The 21246-nt window shown below is 37.6% G+C and overlaps 1 protein-coding gene across 1 annotated transcript in view; it reads left to right on the forward strand.

Moving 5' to 3' along the window:
• LOC146003240 (uncharacterized) overlaps nucleotides 1–21246 on the forward strand; it is a 126663-nt gene that overhangs the window by 60423 nt on the left and 44994 nt on the right. The window contains exons 2-5 of the mRNA XM_083141415.1: nucleotides 4872–4986; nucleotides 8039–8166; nucleotides 11019–11197; nucleotides 20379–20506. Of these exons, the coding sequence (XP_082997541.1) occupies nucleotides 4872–4986; nucleotides 8039–8166; nucleotides 11019–11197; nucleotides 20379–20506 (550 nt within the window). The remainder of the gene's footprint in view (nucleotides 1–4871; nucleotides 4987–8038; nucleotides 8167–11018; nucleotides 11198–20378; nucleotides 20507–21246) is intronic.

A 21246-nucleotide genomic window follows, 5' to 3' on the forward strand; every position in this document is an offset into this window, starting at 1 on the left:
CTGAACCTTTTCTTGTGCAAAAGCCATGTTTTCAGATTAAACAGCAGCAGCGCCCCTAGTGAAGAACCTGCATATTAATTTGAGAGAGCCAGAGAAACTCGACGATTGGTCCAACGCATCTGCAAGAGAAAAATCAAAATCAGTGCAATCACTAAAGAGAAAGAACATTATGAAATCAGGGTAATCATTTTGGGACACCCTGTATTACAATTTTTGGCGTAGTTTGTGATTCGTGGCTATTTTCTTAACCTCTTGTGTGAGTTTATTAAAGCCTAAGTGGTCGCTTATTGTCACAACTGGCTTGTTGACTCCAACCAGCAGTTGCTTTGGTTATTTTCTTGAAACCAACTTCTTCGTTTTTTTTTTTTTGAAAGCATCCTGGTATAGTCTCTTCTTTGTAGTAGAAATTACGCATTAGAAATATCTACATTTTGTCCTTTTTTCGTTTATGAAATAGGAGGGAATTTCCACTTCCCTACCTGCACGACATTTCCTGTCGTTTGCGTGCGTTTGATGATTAAATTCCCATGCAAAGCACAATTCAGTGATTCTTCGAACGGCCGGCTCATCATCCAATTAATGTATTTTTTTAGTCAGAACAGGGAATTCCACACATTTTTTTTATGATTCATGATATTGCTGCGAAGTGTGGAGACATCTGGTCAGACAGAGTGACAGATTTGGCATCTGATGTTTTGTTTTCCACTCTGTTACAGATATTTCATGTACAACAAGATCCAACCGCTAAAATATCTGCTCCAAAGTCAACCAATTAATGGTATTTTTAGCCTGTACTGCATCGTTACATACAATGAGAATATAATTCCTTTTTTTCGAGGGTATCTAGCGTCGAAGTGAGGCGTTAGAATAAATCATTACTAAGATAAACTATATCGATTATCAGTTCTGGCGATTGGAGGCGTATGGGGCATTTGCCCTCTCACATTTCCCCCCCACATTACGGCCTCTTAACGCTAAGCCTTGTTTACCAAACACATAACCTACACCCGAGAAATTTCCTGTGGACATTGCAAATATTTGCTATATCTAATATATACAAATGGATGTATGTGTGCGTGCGTGCGTGTGTGTGTGTGTGTGTGTATGTGTGTTTGTTCCGGTGTAACGGGGAATTTGGACTCCGTAGAAAAATGACTGTACAGTCAATTTTCTACAGAGAAAAATGACTGCCTCTCAATTCCCACTTAAAAGAGGGGGTACAAATTCCCCGTAGAAAAGTGACTGCCCAATTAAATCCTGCTTATATTAGAAGGGGGTACAGTTTCCCCGTAGAAAAGTGACTGCCCCCTTAAATACTGCTTATATTAGCAGGGGGTACAATTTCCCCGTAGAAAAGTGACTGCCCCTTTAAATCCTGCTTATATTAGGAGGGAGTATAATTTCCCCGTAGAAAAGTGACTGCCCCCTTAAATACTGCTAATATTAGGAGGGGGTATAATTTCCCCGTTGAAAAGTGACTGCCCCCTTTTATACTGCTTACATTAGGAGGGGGTACAATTTCCCCGTAAAAAAGTGACTGCCCCCTTAAATACTGCTTACAATAGGAGGGTGTACAATTTCCCCGTAGAAAAGTGACTGTCCCCTTAAATCCTGCTTATATTAGGAGGGGGTACAAATTCCCCGTAGAAAAGTGACTGCCCCCTTAAATCCTGCTTATATTAGGAGGGGGTACAAATTCTCTGTAGAAAAGTGACTGCCTCCTTAAATCCTGCTTATATTAGGAGGGGGTATAATTTCCACGTAGAAAAGTGATTGCCCCCTTAAATCCTGCGTATATTAAGAGGGGGTATAATTTCCCTTTTCTACGGGGAATTTGTACCCCCTCCTAATATAAGCAGGATTTAAGGGGGCAGTCACTTTTCTACGGGGAAATTGTACCCCCTCCTAATATAAGCAGTATTTAAGGGGGCAGTCACTTTTCTACGGGGAATTTGTACCCCCTCCTAATATAAGCAGTATTTAAGGGGGCAGTCACTTTTCTACGGGGAAACTGTACCCCCTTCTAATATAAGCAGGATTTAATTGGGCAGTCACTTTTCTACGGGGAATTTGTACTCCCTCTTTTAAGTGGGAATTGAGAGGCAGTCATTTTTCTACGGGGATATTTTACCCCCTGCTTAATTGACGGGAACTGAAAAGGGCAGTCATTTTTCTCTGTAGAAAATTGACTGTACAGTCACTTTTCTACGAAGTCCAAATTCCCCGTTACACCGGCATAACTCTCGAACGCCTGGAGCAATATCAAGCAAAATTGGTTTGATTGATTGATTTGGTGTTTTGAGTCCACTTTATGCACAGTAATGATAATCGGGACTGGACCTACAGTTTAAAGTGGGATCCGAACCACTATGTGCCTCCACCGAGTATCGAACCCGGGACCCCTTGATTACATGGCAACGACGGTACCACTGCGCCATCAGGGAGGCTCAGACAACAACCAAACTTGGCACACGTATCACTTGCAATCTCTAAATAAATACTGTGAGGGTAAGACACCTCTGGCACCCTTGGGGGGCGGGAGGAGGGTGACATGCAAAAATTATCGAAAACGACAGATATTAGTGTGGAATCCATAATTTTCGGGGTCGCTAAGATGAATAGTGACATTCTTAATACCGTTCCAGTTCAAGTTCATCACCTATCGGGATGGAGTATGAGAGGGGGTGACAATTAAAATGTAAAAAATGACCAAGATTAGTGTCGAATTCATAGTTTTAGGAGTCGCTAAGCTAATTGGTGACATTGAAAATGACCAAAATCTGTACACATATGACTTACAATTTGGAAAGAAATACTGTGGGGGTAAGACACCCCTGGCATCCCTAGGGGTGGGGGTGGGAAGGGGTGACATGTAAAAATAATCGAAAATGGCCGATATTAGTGTCGAATCCACAGTTTTCGGGGTCGCTATGATGAATAGTGACTCTCTCAATGCCGTTCAACTCCAAGACACTCCTGGCACCCCTAATGGGGTGGGGGTGGGAAAGAGGTTACATGTAAAAATAATAAAAAAGAACCAATATTCGTGTGGAATCCATAGTTTTCGGAGTCGCTAAGATGAATAGTGACACTTCCAATGCCGTTCAACTCCTAGACACCCCTGGCATCCCTATTGGGTGGTGGTGGGAAGGGGTGACATGTAAAAATAATCGAAAACGACTAATATTGGTGTAAATTGAATAGTTTTCGGGGTCGCTAAGATGAATAGGGACACTTCCAATGCCGTTCAACTTCTAGACACCCCTGACACCCCTAGGGGTGGGTGTGGGAAGAGGGTGACATGTAAACGCCGGTTAATCAGCTAGTATATATATAATACACATACACACACATAAAGGGGGAGATGGAGAGAAAGAAAGAGAAAGAGAAAGAGAGAGAGAGAGAGAGAGAGAGAGAGAGAGAGAGAGAGAGAGAGAGAGAGAGAGAGAGAGAGAGAGAGAGAGAGAGACACTTAAAGATGTTACTTGAACAAACCTTGAATAAGAAAATTAGCGTGAAGCGTACGACTAGGCTTTCCTAATAAATGTCCAATGTAGAACAGCCACATGGCTGTTAATAATTTGTTTTGTTTATACGTGGGTTGGATATTTAATAGTGGCAACTATTTATTTACAAATGATACAAATAGGTTTGCCAGATTTCTAAAATAAAAAGAACGGGACATACAGATTATATAGACATGGATATAGATAAATTTATTTTTTATTACATTTTTAAACATTAGAAAATCAATTGCTGTATAAAGCATTGTTAATCCCTAATTTTTAACATTTTGGCAAAATAGATTAATATCTGAGTGAACTCTTGGCGTCCTTTAAAAGGACATTTATTTTCCAATGTATTACTATAAAATTCAGAACAAGACTTATTCTCTTTCACTAGAACTTGCAATATGCTTTCCACTGTCATTAAGTCCAGCCGATTTCGTTCTTTGGTCCACTGAACAGTCATCATAGAGAATATGATGTATAAAATGATTTTGAAATTTGAATTCGTTATTTCTTTAGCTAAGCACGGGACAAATGGGCGTCCCGAGAACATTTTCCGTGATACCGGGACATTTCTTTAAAAAAGGGGACAATCCCGTATACACGGGACGTCTGGCAACCATAGATACAAAAGATATACCTCTGTGAAACTTTTACAGACCTTCGACGTAATCATTAGTTTTGTGTACAACCCATTACTAGCAATGTGGAAGTCTTAGTATGCCTGTTCTGTTGATGGTTCGAATAGAGCGGTCTAATGCCTGAAGAATCTCTGTTACGGTTAGGAAGCGAATGTCACGAAGTGGTTCTTCATCTTAGGGATCAAATCAAAGTCACAGGGGCTTGTAGAGCATCTGCAGGCTCGATAGTGCTAACAAATCAGCCACAGGTTGCGCTACATGCACCCCAGCATTGTCCTATAAAATGATGGGAGGTTTCAGCAGAAAGTGTCTCCTCTTCTTTCGCAAATTATGTTCCAAAAAGTAACTGTAAATTGACGGTCTGTCATTGAGGTATGGCACAGTCGTACACGAGAGTCACCACGGCTTTCACATTGGTGGGATTCTGACTACACAATCACACAACTTTAGAGCACCAACTCCAACGATACTCTATTCCTTTCGTCACTGCGCATGCGCCTAGTGTTGGAAGGGAAAGTCCATTTACTGGGAGGTAGGTTAGGTACAAAACTAACGTGTAATATAAGCGAAAAGCACCGGTTCCGTTTCATGGTGTATATACAGCAGTGTTGCCACTATTAAATCTCCAACCCACGTATTTACCTTCGTGTATGTTTAGTTCACAACTTGAATGCCTTCCTTATTTAGTTACTAATGTGTTCTCCAATTTCTTCGTCCACAGAGTTCCAGTTACCAAAGGCATCAATGGTACATGCCGCATCACTCACAGAACAGTCACACGCAAAGTTCAACGAGATCTCCGTGGTATCATACAGTAAAGTACAAGCACGAAAAGAGTAAGTTGCAAGCTGTTTTCTTTGTTTTATTTCCAATTGTCTCATTACTTGTAATTCCCAAGATATGAATTAAGAATATTATAAATCGCCTCAAGCTATAGTAGAGGAAAAAGTTAGTCCAAGATTATCATTCGGTATCGTTTTCTTTTCTCGAAGCCGTAACCACAATTTTTGTATATTCTACGTAAATTATTACTTTAAGTTTTTTTCTGTGTCACCGATTAATTTCGTGGAGATTCTAGAAATCTAAGATTGCAGAGTGGTTAGTGTAACGCGCTACGTAGCCAAATATCCTATTTTCTAATATATGAATATAAAATTGTTTTGTCTCATCATCATTTTAAGTACTGTAGTTCTTCACTCATCCTCATCGTCGGGATTAACAAAGAAAAGCCACGCCAAATGATCGAAATAGAGTAGAATTGAACCATGTCATATTATTAAAAAAATAGGGTTGAGGCGATACTACTTTGAACCGATAACCCATGCCGATACCGATATTCCTACAGATTTCCACCGGTACCAATGCTTCAAAATTGCAACATTTAAATGTTTTTCAGAATATTCATTAATATTACTGGGTGAGTATTCCACTGCGATTCAATTTTCGAGTGTTTTGCTTTAAAATATTGAAACATTACATCATAATATTAAACACATATTCTATTAGTGCAAAATCAATGGAAAGCTCGAATTTTTCATAACTTCCAGGATAACTATGCCCCGTGACAGGTTAAATTTGCAGCAACGTTTCGCACATTTAGACCCAAACGTGCGCGCAGAATATAGTTCTGCTGCAATACTGCCGATTTTCTCGCTGCCTGTGACATGAACAGCTCAACGGTTGAGGCAAGATTGGCACGGGAGATGATGAACGCTGTTCTCGCGTGGATTAATACAGAAAACTTGCTGCAAACTTAACCTGTCGCGAGGCATAGACTCCTTGGAAGTTTCACCTGGTATTTCTGAGGCACCCTCGAATAATCAAAATGCCTGAAAACTATCGACCGGTATCGGTAAAATAATATCCAACCGATATCTTCCGAAACCGATACATCGGCATCGGTATCGGCTCAGCCCAAGCTGAAGCCCCCACCCCGAAATCCTACAATTATCTAATTTAAATAAATAAGTAAATAATTTTACTTCCTTAGCAGGATTAAACATTAGTTTGAAAAAAAAATAGTGTATAATAGAGGAACCAGGTTATAGTTTTATATTCTTCTATTTAATCCAAAGAATAGCTAAATGGATCCACAGCTTCCAAAATATATAGTTTTCTTTGTGAGAGGTCACACAATATACACTTTATGAGTAATTGTTGGCCCTAACTTTTAAAGCCTTTTCTGAACGGAGTGTACTCGTATAAACGTTAATAACAAAATACAATAACCATGAATGTCAGTACACTAACTGTACAAAATGCAAAAAACATAGTGGACAACAGTTGTCTTTCCATTTATATAATAATAATAATAATAATAACAACAACAAGAACAATAATAAATTTGGATTATTTTTATTTTTAATAACTTATTTTGTTATTATTGTAAAATGAAAATTAGGCCCATAACCGTGGTAATAATTATTATTGTTATTATTATTTCTACTAATCAAGTTTTATCAGTAGCTGCTACGCCCCTTGTGGGTACGTACTTACATGTTATATACCACGGCTACAGATATATCTTAATCTCAGGGGATAGGTTCTTTGTTTGAGAATTCCAAATAAGAAAGCGTTTTATAGCCAAGAGGATATAGTTAAATGCGGATCTATATCCTGAGAACTATACAAAATACAGAGAAAAATATATAGCGACATTGAAATATGTCAAAAATCTACGTCGGTTACATTCTTCTTGAAAGGAAATCTTCTTCTTCTCTGATTATGGAAAAAGGCTTCTTCTTCTTTAATTATGGAAAAGGCTTCTTCTTTAATTATGGAAAAGGCTTCTTCTTCTTTTCTTCTTTGATTATGGAAAAGGCTTCTTCTTTTCCTTTTGATTATAGAATAGGCTTCTTCTTCTTTGATTATGGAAAAGGCTTCTTCTTCTTTTCTTCTTTTGATGATAGAAATAGGCTTCTTCTTCTTTAATTATGGAAAAGGCTTCTTCTTCTTTTGATTATATAAATAGGCTTCTTCTTCTTTTCCTTTTGATTATAGAATAGGCTTCTTCTTCTTTGATTATGGAAAATACTTCTTTTATTATTTCTTCTATATATAAGAAATCTAGTTGCGTCGTCTCGCTTCCTTTTCTTTATGCCTTATATATGTTTTCTTTCCTTTCCCCGTTTCTTTGGCAAACGATACAAGCTATACTTATATAAAGGAGTGGGGTCGACTAAACTGACAATAGCGCCACCTCCTATGTAACGATCAAAGGGAATAACCAGGATCGCTAATAACAAGCGCTACCAATGGCCCAGTGCGACTAAAAAGAAGCGCAACCGTAAAGTGCTTCGGGGCGTCTAATTGACCACAGCGCCACCGGGGAACGGAAAAATGCAAAAGCTGACGATGTTCTCCTCGTCAGAGAATCAAAAAGAAATTGAGATGAGATACATTTCTGAATTCATTTGCTCGCTTAATGACTTTCGTAAACGTTTCATCTGCGGCCATATTCTTAATTCTTTTAATTTACTATATACATCATTCTATTTACTTCTTTTATAGTATTTGAACTCTTCTTTTATATATTTCTCAATTTTCTATAATATATATAATTCCTCTTCTCCGCTCAAAGTTTTTTATAATTTCCTTCCCTCCTCTTTCTATAGCGTGCTGCCATCTCTTGTCGATTCCGAGAAACCATTCCTCCTTGCAACATTCATTGTGTCGTGCGAAACTGGCACGTGACATAGCCTGCCCCTTCTACAAAATATATCTGGCGACGCCTGTGCTCATTAGAGATGAGCCCCCCCCAAATAAAATCCTGGCTACGGGCCTGGCTCAGCACTTAAAATTAGTTACTTATAATATCCATAGAGTAGCACATGCATATCAGTTCAGATGAATGATCTTCAATACTCATGTATATTAATTTCATTACAGCAGAAGAACCAGATTACAAATCAACGTACACATCGTGGACGCCGTGGTCACGCTGCAATCGTAGATGCGTCCAAGCTAGGGAGAGAAGCTGCTTGATTCCAAAAATATGTGGCAACGCTGTTCTGAAGGTAACACTAACAAGATGTCGGCTTTAGCTTCATTCTTATCGAATTACCATCACATATTCCTCATTGCATATGTAATACGCAATTGACAGCATTCTCTTTTTGTATGTTTTAAAATTTGATTTTATATGAAACAGATGAATGAATAAATGCAGAAAGCCCCTAGTTTTTACAGATTTCAAACTTAGCGAGTTATACTACCTGCTCCGACTTTCAAAAACGTTCCACTTAAAATATATATTTTCATATTCTAGAAAACAAAGCACCTGATATCATTTTTCAATCAGGCAGGAAAGAAAGTTATTTATCTTAGTCTTGTCTCCTAAATTCACTCAGAGGAGAGATATATACGAGTACATGATAATTATTATTCTTCTAAAACCCAACATAACGATTTTGGAGAATGGGGGGGGGGGGAGGTGCGGTATCAAGAGAAAATTCCTACAGCATACAAAAATTACACAATAATTTTTTATCACTCCACACTTTTACATTATCATAAATTATACTTACAATTATTTTTAGCAAGTAGTGAGGCTATGGTTCATTATTATTCAGTAAAATACAGGGCGTCCAAGAAGGCTACTTACAAATTCACACCCTAATAACATGACTTGAAATACAAGAGCATACTGTGGTTCGTGTAATTTATCAACTCAAAAAGTTTTGGCCTCAGATATTTAATAACCAGTATTTTATATTCCAAGTGACAGAGCAGCATATGTATTAATATACACACCATTTCCTGAAGACAGCGAAAGTAAATTTAGTAGGTATTCGTTTGCGCCTGTAGCTGTGTTATGCCATGGACAAATTCTACCAAAATCTTTTGATTAATCTTGATGATTTAAAGACCAGAATAACCAATAAGATTCCACTGTTGACAGGGACATGCTACGGTGAGTTTGGAGAAAACTACAATAGCGTTTACATGCTGTAACCGCAACCAGAGGTGCACATGTCGAAGTGGATAGAACTTTAAACAAACTTTTTTAGTTGTTTGATCACGTGAACTGCAGTATGCTTTCGTATGATTATTGCAATTCGTGTTATTAAAATGTTTTAAAATGTGAATTTGTAATCATTCTTTATGGAAACCATGTACACACACAATTATCAATCCCATATTTTGAAGTTTTCGTAAATGTGAACTAACTATTTAGTAACTCTGTTAGGTATACTGTGAAATCAAGAACCTTTAAAATCTTCGCAAGTTCTAACTGGAATCTTGTTTTTCACAAGGACAATTTGATTATTTGGCAACTTGTGCAGACTTTTGAAACTGCATTTGTAAAGGTGTCAGCACTCCAACCATCACTATGCAATGGCAAAGATCATAAATTCCACCAAAATGCAATATCAGCCGGGTCGTGTTCCAAATAAATCCACCATTGACCCTTCAGTGTACTATTGGAATAACTACAGTCCCGCCGCTCTTATATCCGGCGCGGGAACCGCCTTTATGGCAGTGACCCTCTGCTGCCGCGTTTACCTGCGAATGAACCGCTTGGGCAAGAAGTGACAACGTTAAAGTTCCCCCTCTCCGAAGCAGCCATTAGGGAAACAGGATTTTGTCAAAATAACCGTCCTGCGCTGTGATTGGACGCCGGTGAGTACCTCGACTCTACTGTAGATGAAATGCATAGGCAACGCTGACAAGAATTTCGTAAGGTAGGATATGACTATAAAGAGGGTTATCCTGTATTGTATACTACTACCATTGATAGATAATAATAATAATAATAATAATAATAAAATCGTCTTTATTGGAGCGGGCGTGTTTCGGCCTCTAGGGCCATTCTTACAACAGACCCTTGTCTAAAAGATTAATACAATACAATGGAATAAAGTGTATACATTGAAAATAAAAAATAAAAATATGAAAAGGATTACATATCAATACAAATATGAACAATTATATATATTACAGAAACAGATTTCACTAATATTGTCATGAATTCCAAAAGATACGCTTGTGTTAAATGCGTGTTCTTATTCGTTAAATTTTGTATGTATAGATAATGAAATAGAAAAACAGATTTACCTATAAATTGTTGAACATAGGTATCTAATGTTTGTTGCTTTGGCCTTTAGTACATATATATATTCAGTAATCTGAAACAATGAATAATATAATAATAATAATGAACTGAAATAAATTAATGAAATTATAAGATTTGTATGCACACAGTTGCCAAATGTTACAGTGAGTATTTTTATGAATGAAAAGTTGCTCGTGATTAAGTATTTCGCTGCCATGCCAGTAGATACGGTTTGAGATTCTTTTTAAATAGCTTATGGCTGTTGATGGATGTTATGGAGGTTGGGAGGGAATTCCATTCTTTAGTGGCAGTTACGGTATACGATTTTGCGTGGTCATATTATGTACTGGGATTGACAATAATTTTTTTCGTAGTGTTACATGTTCATGTCTGCTCGAATTTCTGTTCAGTTTTTCAAATACTAGATATGCAGGCTGCTTGTTGCCTAGTACTTTATGTGTTAAAGTTAATAATTGGTATTTCGCAAATTGGTGTCAAGTCAAATCAAACTAAATAAGTATTTCGAAATGTGGCCATGTGTATTTCTGACCATATTGAGCATGCCATTGAATACATGTAATTAATTATAGACACATTTGTTACTCTCTCTACCAGTTAGTGAAACACTAAACACCGAGACGTTTCCAAAATGTAATGGATCTTATCTGGTATATTTGACGTCGAAATGCTACTGATAATTCACAAAAGCATCAAACACAACGTTTCCTCACTAGCAATGGTTCCAAAGGAGATTAAGAATTGAAAATTTTCCTCAGTAGGTGAAGGATTACTTTCTTTGCTTTCTCTTTTCAGGAGGAGAGGTCTTGTCGTGGCAAGAGGTGCAAGAAGAAACCCTTTCATGTTGTCCAACCAGGACATTTGACTAGCCGAGACACCGACAAACGAATACTTCTCAACTACGACAGCAAGGTGTATGGGAAGTGGTCAAAATGGTCTCCTTGCACGAGAACCTGCTTTACACTACGTTACAGGCAAGTCGAAGTAACGCATGCAATTTTAAAAGATTATAAATACATGCCTAATATTTTTTTATTTTTTTGCCTTATAGCACAAAGGTCCGCAAACTGTAGCGTACGTACGATTGAAGGTCCTCCGTAATGGCATAGTGGTAACGACGTTACCTTGTCATCAAGGAGTTCTGGCTTCGATACCCGGTGGAGACATACAGTGGTTCCGATCCCATTTCAAACATCAGACCCAGTCCCGCTTAGCCTAACTGTGCATGAAGTGTACGTAAAACAAAATTCAAACGTAGCATTTAACTTTTTGAAGGAGCAAAACTGGATTAATTGATTTGGGTTTACTTTACTCGCTTTTCTGCTATATTTGGCTAGTCGCGAAGATGAGCAATGATATGACGAAATTGATGAAAATACACTCGCCAAGATTATCCATTCCCAGGCCGGGATTCGAACCTGGGACCTCTTACGTCGTAGCGCGCTGTGGTCGGCACGGAGGTTGGCGGGGCGAATCTAAAGATTAATGTATCCTACATCCCTCATACGTGTGTGTGTATATATATATATATATATATATATATATATATATATATATATATATATATATATATATATTATATATGTATATATACATACATGCACACACACATACATATATAACATGCAAGTGAAACTATTCAGTACAAAATATTTATTCCACATTTTCCAAGATAAACATATGTATTTCTATAAATTAGTACACGTAACTTACCCATATATACCAATTTTTTTTTTCTCAAACGTTCTTTTTCCCTTTAGACTTTTTTAGGGGGGAGGGCTGCAGCACCACCAGTCCCTTCTTTCAGTACGCCCTTGCCCACAATCTACAGATTTTTAATCCATACCTATAAGATGGTTGTAATTTAATTGCCTTCTTCATCTCTGTTTCCCACTTTCAGTTGAATATTGAAATTCAACTACTGAGGAGCTTGTTTAATCAATACAAGACTTATTCCTGCTCCCACTAGTATGGGAATTCAAATGTCCACTTTTATGCACAGATAGGCTAATTGGCTCTAGACTTAACAGTTTAAAGTATGGTCTGAACGAGTATGTGCCTCCACCGGTATGGAAATACTTTCACCTACATATTCTGAGGGTGTCGATTGCCTAAGCAGCTATGCCAAACTATAGACCACACATTTTAGCCTGGTTCTGTTCCCGCCAAAAAATTCTCTGCTGTCGGGGAGCGTAATTTAAACCAGATTAAACCTTGTAGCCTATAATAATGTTACCTGTCCTCTATATTTTGTGGTTGGTGTTGCTGATGGATGATCACTTGGTTGAATTATTTAGCTTACATGCCACAACGTTTGTTATAAGATCGAATTTCTTAGCATTCGCAGCATGCTAACACCTATCAAATAGCCTTGCACGTCTGTCCCTCGCATAACGAACGCAAATGACTAAAAGCAGCTGCCAACAGCTCACCACCTTTAACATATGACGGTGTTTTCTTTCACCCTATCAGGTTCTGCAGGTCACTATGACGAATAGCTGCCTACAATAGTGACGGAGCTTGCTTTTCTGATTTTTAGTCGAGAACCATTACGAATTCAGGTTGGACGACTGGGCGAGCGAGAAACTCGAATAGAAAAAACAATGAAGAATGATAGATCATAGAGTATCATAGATTACGAAGACAGCAAAGCGTTAGCCAAGACATTAGAAATTCTCAACACGTCGGGAAAGGAAATTATCGCACAGTAAGTTGTGTCTGTTTTTCTTTAAAAGAACTTCGTCGTTCTTTCGTAGCTAGTTCATAAATACTCATGTTTCTATCCTCCATTATATCATTGTGTCGTTGATGTTTAAATTAAAAGTAAAGAAATAACGCTTTATAAAATTGACGCTATACAATTCCGTGACAAATTTGTTCGGTAAGCCTCTATGCACTATTTTTTATTTGCTACACATTTGATAGTGCACCTCTTTCTACTTTATGTTAATGATACAAGTACATGACTTTGATGTAAACATAGTTGTATGGAGAAGTAGGCGTGATTAAAGTTTTCTTTTGGGTTTCAAAGTGATTATTACTATGTGTGGCGCTTGCGGTCGTTTAATATTGTAAATGGACATTACGAAACATAATAACTTAGATAATGGAAGACTGTTTCAGTAGTGGATTTTGTTTTACTGATATATGTGGAGTTTTTTATAAATGTTTAGTGGCATTTTCAGATCCAGAAATAAATATTGCATCATTATGTGGTGCTAGTCACTTGAAGTAATTCGACACTTAAGTATAATCTGCGTGTCTTAGGATACACAACACCTATGACACGTTTTTCAGCCTGTAGATGCTACATTTCTGAATGCTTTGCATATCCAAGTTCTTTTTAATTTGAATCAAAGGGAAGGAATAACAGGAGCAGCTTTTTACTGCGACAATTCTGGAGAATTCAAATTTTTTTCTTTGCCTTCGTATATGTCCATTTACACTGCAGACACGACAGGCATTGCTTTATGTACAAGAGAAGAAGTTGAATTCAGTTTTAATTACAACAACTCAGCCTCTCTGCTTAATCCATTACAGTTTACATCATGGTCATGTCACACGTAATGGAATATTGTTAACATATGAATACTGACACTGAAATTAATGGCATTGAGATATGATATCAACTTTATTTGGACACCTGGACATTCTAGCAGATACTTTGGCAAAATATGCAGCGAATCAAAACAATCCAACGGCCGTTTTCAATAAAGTTTCCTTCTGTAGTTTTGGAATCACATTTTTTTAAAAAATATATATTACTTAGCGGCTGGCAAAGTTTTTGGACGAATACTGAAACTCAATGCGGTAAGGTGTATTATTCTATACAAGAAAGAATTCCAAAGAAATGCTGGTTCAAATATATATTACTCTCCCGGAGTTCCCTCACAACTATAATGCACTGAAGGTTAAATCACAGTATCGCCGCAGCTCACCTTTACAAGAATAACTTAGTGCCTTCACCAGTTTGTTTGTGTAGTGAACATATTGCAACTCCGAACCGTATTATATTTCAGTGCAAACTTTATGAAACGCACAGGGAACAATTTTTTCAGGACTTATACAAGAGTGAACATCAAGCGCCACTGACACTGCCTTGTTTACTGTCTTCTTCTTCATCCTTGGTGATCAATATTCTCAAAAAATATTTCAGAAAGTCAAAAATAATGTTATAAACGTGTAATGAAATGATATATCTATTTATTATGAAAATCATGTGTATATATGTATAAATATTATATGCATGGATGTATGCATTGTAAATTGATAAATGTGTTAACAGACGCATGGATTATGTCCACAACTAATAAAAATTTATATATAAAAAAAAGGAAGGAATGCAACCTCATAACCTCCTTGGGTACACCAAATTCTTCCTTTTTAAAATTTGTCGACGTAAGAGACATACTAGACACTTAAATCAAGTTTCTGCTTCACAAAGAAGCTTTCTAATAGGGACGCTTCAATTCAGACCTCTATTTTAAAAAAAAAAATGGCCCTCGCACAAAATGGCAACCTTATTGTGGCTCATCCACTCTATTTTTTCTTACATGTGAGGAATGGGCTAAATGGTCCCCATGAACATTCAAGTTACTTTTCACAACCCTCCTCAGAGGCAGGACTGATGGGTTTTGGAAAACTACTGCTTTGATCTTTTTAATGCTGCCCTTGGGAAATATGTAACTATTATTTATTTATTTATTGTTTGCAGAATTTAGCAATAGGGACATACTTTGGTTTGAGTTGTTTTAAGTCCACTTTATGCACAGTAAGGCTAATCGGAACTGAACCTACGGTTTAAAGTGGAATCCGAACCATGTGCCTCCACCGGGTATCGAACCCGGGACCCCTTGATTACAAGGCGACGATGCTACCACTGCGCCATCGGGGAGGCCTAATAATATTAGGGACATAGAGACATATATTTAACTCATTATTTTCCTCAGTAACTCCAGCCGAACTAACCTAAAAAAGTAAATACTCACTTTCAGCACCAAACGCATGAACCAACACAATTATATCTAACACTCCTAACCAAATAAGACCAATCACATCTAAAAGAAAATCATAGTCCAAGAATATACACACTTACCTTCTAGATGTGAAATGTTCATTTCTCACTACGTAGTTTCAGGGGGAAAAAGAATATTCGTGAACGCGTCAGTATCTACGTATCCAGCGTTCGTCGTATACCGAAGCATTTTCACATTAAAAAAATCGTTCTATTGACACTAACTATTACGTGGAAATCTTAAGACCATTACACCTAACTTAACAAGAAAAAAGAAGAAAACCACTGTCAGAAACAATGTCGTGACGTGATACCATTCATTACTTCGCTGTAGCACAGATCCGCAAGCTGAAACAACAGAAAATGTTCATACTTAATGCAATATTCATAAAAATGTAAAATTTCAACTTTTTCGCGGGTGTAACATAGTAAACCTTTCTTATATTTAACTACGTGAGCGGATATCATGTGTAAATGTCACATATACATATCCAGGGTGTGCCAATAAAATGTATACACACTTTGAATGATTATAACGTCAGTGCTTGTTAAGATACAATTCAAAATTTAAAATAATGTACAAACGTGAATAATTTTATTTGTCAAACGCCTATTTTTAACTGATGAATTATTATCAGTTAAAAATGATAAACATTTTGGTCCAGGCACTGCTGGAAATTCGAAGCAATGAATCGAAAACATCAAGATCATTTCGTCTGCTATTTGGGCGCATTCGCGTTCAATGACTACCTTCAATCCGTCGGCTCTTGCCGGTTTTGTACTCCAAACTTTGTCTTTGATGCATGTCTATAGAAAAAGCCTACTGGCGTGAGGTCTGGTGAACGCGGAGGGTATTCTTCTGAACCTCTTCGTCCAATCCATCTGTTCAGCACGTTCCTAGTACCACTCAGGAAACTGTCGCTATCATCTGTATTGAGAGCATTCACTCTTGTTTGAATGTAATTCTTTCAAGGCCAGTGCTATAAAATGCAATGGACACTCGATATTGATATTTCTGTTAACGTGTGTTTACATTTTTATGGACACACTGTATGTCACATTACCTCGTGCTAAAAATGAATGATCGAGAATGAAGCTATATACAAACTTCTTCAATGTGTGAATGGGTTCTCGAATGTGAAAGTAAATGCACATAATAAATATACAACCAATCACGTCGTTGCACAAATGAAGACTAAAATTGGTAAACGCTGTAAGTGCCACAATAATTCAAACACCGTTTTACATGTTAAACTGTGAAATGCTTTATAATGGTAAACGTGAAATGTGGCTGGTAGCCCTATAAGTAGTTCAAAGGGCGTGTAAAGAGGTCACTAAGCCACGCGACAGGTTAAGTTTGCAGCAGGTTTTATGTATTAATCCACGCAAGAGCGGAGCTCAGCATCTACTGTGCCAGTCTTGCCTTAACCGCCGAGCTGTTCATATCATAGACAGTGAGAAAATCGGCAGTATTGCAGAGGAACTAAATTCTGCGCGCACGTTTGGGTCTATATATGAGAAAAGTTGCTGCAAACTTAACCTGTCGCCGGGCTTAGTGTGAACGTTCTTACGGGCTGATGTGCGGAACGATGGATTTCCCAACACTTTCGCTTATGGCACCTACAATGTTTATCAGTTTTAGTCCTCAAATTAGGAAGCGTCGAACATAACCTCCATTTTTCCTGTTCATTGAATTGTCCTCCTAGTGATATTCAACTGCATTTACCACGCACAGAGCCGCCATTCAAAAATTACAGACGTTGTCAGAACAATATTGCCAGTTTCGTACATTTTGTATAGTGAAAATACAGACAATTTCCATTACTCATAAAATTCTAGACTAAAACAAACATACTTATCGATCAGTATTTACAGACATTGTTCCCCCTTCCTTATACACAGAATTTCACCGTAAACCATCAAGAAACATTACAATTTATCATGTATCTACGTAAGCAAGAACCACAGATACATCGTAAGATGTGACGTAAGCTCTCGAAAGCCTGGAAGCATATGCGGAACCGATTTTGCTGATGTCCACAGAAAATGTCTTTATAGTTTTTAAGATTTTCTGTTTGGAATAGTGAAAACTTAGCTATTGTCGAAGACACGGCCAGTAAAAGTGACTTTATAAAGAGATATTCACGATGAACTTTGTAATGATGATCATTACTTGATCCTTTTTATTTTATATGTTTATTAATTAATTTAATTGAGTCGGTCGGTTTTTAGTTTCATGTGTTCTGATAATCTTGTGTATATCTATGTATTCCTGTCCGTCTGTATTCTTGGCCGTTGGGGTAGGTAGGTGTGTCGCTGGACAACCGACCAGCGGAAAGTTTTCAGTAATGGCTTAGGTCATTAGCGGGGCCTATAAATAGGAAGGGAAGGGAGCAGTGGCTCTCAGATGTTTGGCGGAGTACGGCGATGTAAGCGGTATCTACTTCTCTAAAGGGATCGGCTGGGCGAACTTTCTTTTCTTACTGTGTGAACCGACGGGATGTTAACTTTCTTTCTTTTAATATACACACTTGCTTTTTTTTCATATTATTTCAATAGTGCGTACATTTCGTGTGGGAAACCTGGTACACCTTTTTTGGTACTGAAGGGTTATTTTTTTTTACTCGTGAAGCCAGTGGCTACACGAGTCTGCACACTCTCTTAGGGAAAGGGGGAGGGGACAGGGCACACTGAAATGTGGATTTTATGAATAACGGCCAAGATTTAAGTTATGTAAATAAGATGATATGAATAAACCTATATATATCAAAAGGGAAATGGGCATTAAGTTATAATTTGAAGAAATACCTGTCTATTGCCAATAGTTATATCTACAGAACTTCAGATACTGCATGTGTTGAACCTAGGGACAAGGTTTTAAAAATGTATGGGTGTATATGTTGTGTATGTTGAAGGCGCGAGTTGTGAATCGCTTAAAAAACACAATGCATACCTTTACAACTTCAAATTAATATAATCTGTATTTTTCTTATAAATAAAAAAAAAAAATGTGAGAAAAATTAAGGAAGTGAACATTTTTACACTTCTAAACCTTGAATGTTATAAATCGTCGTGTGACAACTAGATTATGTAATTCCAATTTATTAAATTTACAAATAGGGAGAAAATGTATTCTTAGCTATATGTTGGACTCTAAAAAAAATATATCAGTAAATTAGAAATGTGTGACACTACAGATAAGTGGGGAAGCGGAAATATATCAATCTGACTCCAAATACAGTTATTAAGAGGAGATACGATAAACAAAACCGAAAGACACATTATTGGAAATACGTTCGTCTGGTTCTCACACGACGATATTCAAGCACCATTTCCTCAAATTTGTCTGTAATTTAATATTTTTCATGAAATTTCCCTTCTTCGGTCAAAAGTTTACCAAAATTTGCCTTAATTTAGAGAAATATCTCTGCATGTGGCAACAGTGCTTTGAGGACCTAAGTATCTCAGCAGCGTTTTATTTGAATGGTGAGTGACGAATCTCATAGTCGGCTTTCATGTTTTCGAGACCGGAGTCCGCTACTATTGCATACAAGTCATTTCTTAATTTGCTCTTGTGATTCTGGGTCAACAACGAAATTTTGGAGCTCCCACCAGGAATGTAACTAGGAACTGCTTGCATCGAATGCTAGAGCAGTCATTTTTTGGATATGCAGTAGCTCTTTGTAATAGTAATCAGCCGGTAGTTAAATATTTTGGTGCCCCAGACAGGATTATATGCCCCCGCACTACCATTTTATGTGCGTCCTTAGATAATTTCTTCTTATGTCATGGTTTGTGATATTTACATCTCACAAATTTCCTAATTTCCAAATGCCTAAGTTGGGTTTATTACAGACTTTCCCACTAAAGTCACGGCCGTGAAATTTTGACGGGTGGCAGAAGTTCACGCTGTTGCCACGTCAGAGCACAACCCCGTATGTTGGAAGGTTTTAGAGAATGAAAGATCTTGTTGTAGAGTTGATATTTGTTATGCATGAGATACAAAATGACAGTATTTGCTCGAATGGTCATGTATGAGACAAAAGTGCTCCGTAGAGAGGTCGGTCTGACGCTCTAACTAAGCAACGCAGCCTGGTCGACGTTGCCACACAGTGCGCGGGAACCAGCGACTTTTGTCCCCTCTCGCTCTTCTTGTCCCATATGTGGCACCAGCGCAGTTCTGCCCATTGATTATATCAAAGTAAGTATGTACAGTCAACGGCAAAGATAATGGTCGGCAAATTGTTCACCGCTATTTTCATTACTTTTATATTCTACGTCCTGTGTTGTTTTAAGGAATGAAACTATGTTGGTTCGAAGCAGGCATTGTTCTTTGCTTATTGAAGTCATTATTTCAATTCATTGTCATCATATCGTGTAATTCAGACCGAATGAAAATTGTAGTGGACAATTCGCCTACTGTTTCTTTTGCCGTTGGGTGTACATACAATATGAGAAATCATTGGCTATGCATGGATTGAGTTTCTCACATCATATATTTCATAATATTAATTCATTCCCAACATCACGAGTCACTTCCAGCAAAATAAGCAAAATATAAATAGCACAAAAAATATATTAAAGAAGTACTTCGTTACCTTTTTCTAACTGCAGTAAGTAAATGTATGGTATCTTGACTTGCACGTTTTACAGGAGGAAACCAAATATAACATAAATATATGTAGCACAAAGAGAAAGAAAATTGCAACCTTATTTAATTTCATGTCCAATAGCATAGCTCTCCCTGTACAATATCTATGGTGATCATACTAGCAAGATTTTAAATCTAAACAATGACGTATTGTTGAATACAATAATTAAATATTATAACAATATTAAGTGCTTCCGTAGTAACAAAATGTATTTCATTAACCAACGAAAACATTTTAGTATGTAAGACCAAACACGTTGGTTAAATGAAACATCCATCTTGAAGTTGTCAACTTCTGTAATTTTGAGGTGAGTAACTTTAATATATGATAATGTTTCAGCACCGTTTGCAAGAATTTCGAAATGTAGGCGTATTATACCGTAATAATCTTATAATAATATTAATTATTGCATTAGACACACTGTAATAATGTTCACTATTCTCTTTCCGTGTATGCATTTCTGACTTTTATTGTTTCTTTGCATTATAGGAGGTGTCGCAGAAAGCAACTGTGTGGTGATGACGTTATTCAGGAGAAAGCCTATTGCTATCACAAGGGAAGCCTGTGCGAGAAGATGATAAGAAAGAGAAAACACCATCAAGAGGAAGAAAACGAAGGTCTGTTAAAGAAAGTTTTTACTCAAAATTTAGCGTCAAGTAAAGCTGTAACTTGTTTCAGAGTTTACAGTAATGTTACAACAGCCATCATACCGAGTTTGTCCACCCTTGTGCCCATTGAAATAAAATGCGGCGACGCTGCTAATATCAATATCTGTAGTAATTGTGAATGACAACATTAAAAATGTTGTTCTTAAGGGGGAGAGGGACAATTTCCCCTTGGTCCTTCTCTCTTCGGCATCTGCCGATCACTGTTGCCAACCTCGCTCTTTTGGAGCCAGATCTGGCTCTTTCGTGCACTCGTTTGGCTGTGAACTGTGATACCCGCCCCCTGCCCTACTATGATGTCACCACTGGCTCCGGCCAAAAAAAAAAGCAACTTTTGCCATGAGTATATGAAATTTTGCACGTGACGTGATATTGTTATATTGGCTGCGTCTCCGACCCCCTCTTACCTCCCCAGCTACTTTTATATAGCGCCGTGGCTGAGGTGGAGATGACAATATTGTTATCCAGGTATCCTTTATTTCCGATTTCATACGAGCATCACTGGCTTATTGAGATGGATGATGCCGCCAGATCTAGGCGGTGAAAATTAAGAATAAATTGCCATCACTTTCAAGCTAACGATTAAAACAGCGCCTCCACCTCTCTGACACCTAAAATTACCCTAGGATGCACTTTATGCTGGCTTCGGTAATCTAGCTCCTTGAAAGTCATCTTTAGCTCCATTTAAGGTG

Source organism: Lepisma saccharinum, chromosome 20 (assembly GCF_977018435.1).
Source record: "Lepisma saccharinum chromosome 20, izLepSacc3.1, whole genome shotgun sequence".
NCBI lineage: Eukaryota > Metazoa > Arthropoda > Insecta > Zygentoma > Lepismatidae > Lepisma > Lepisma saccharinum.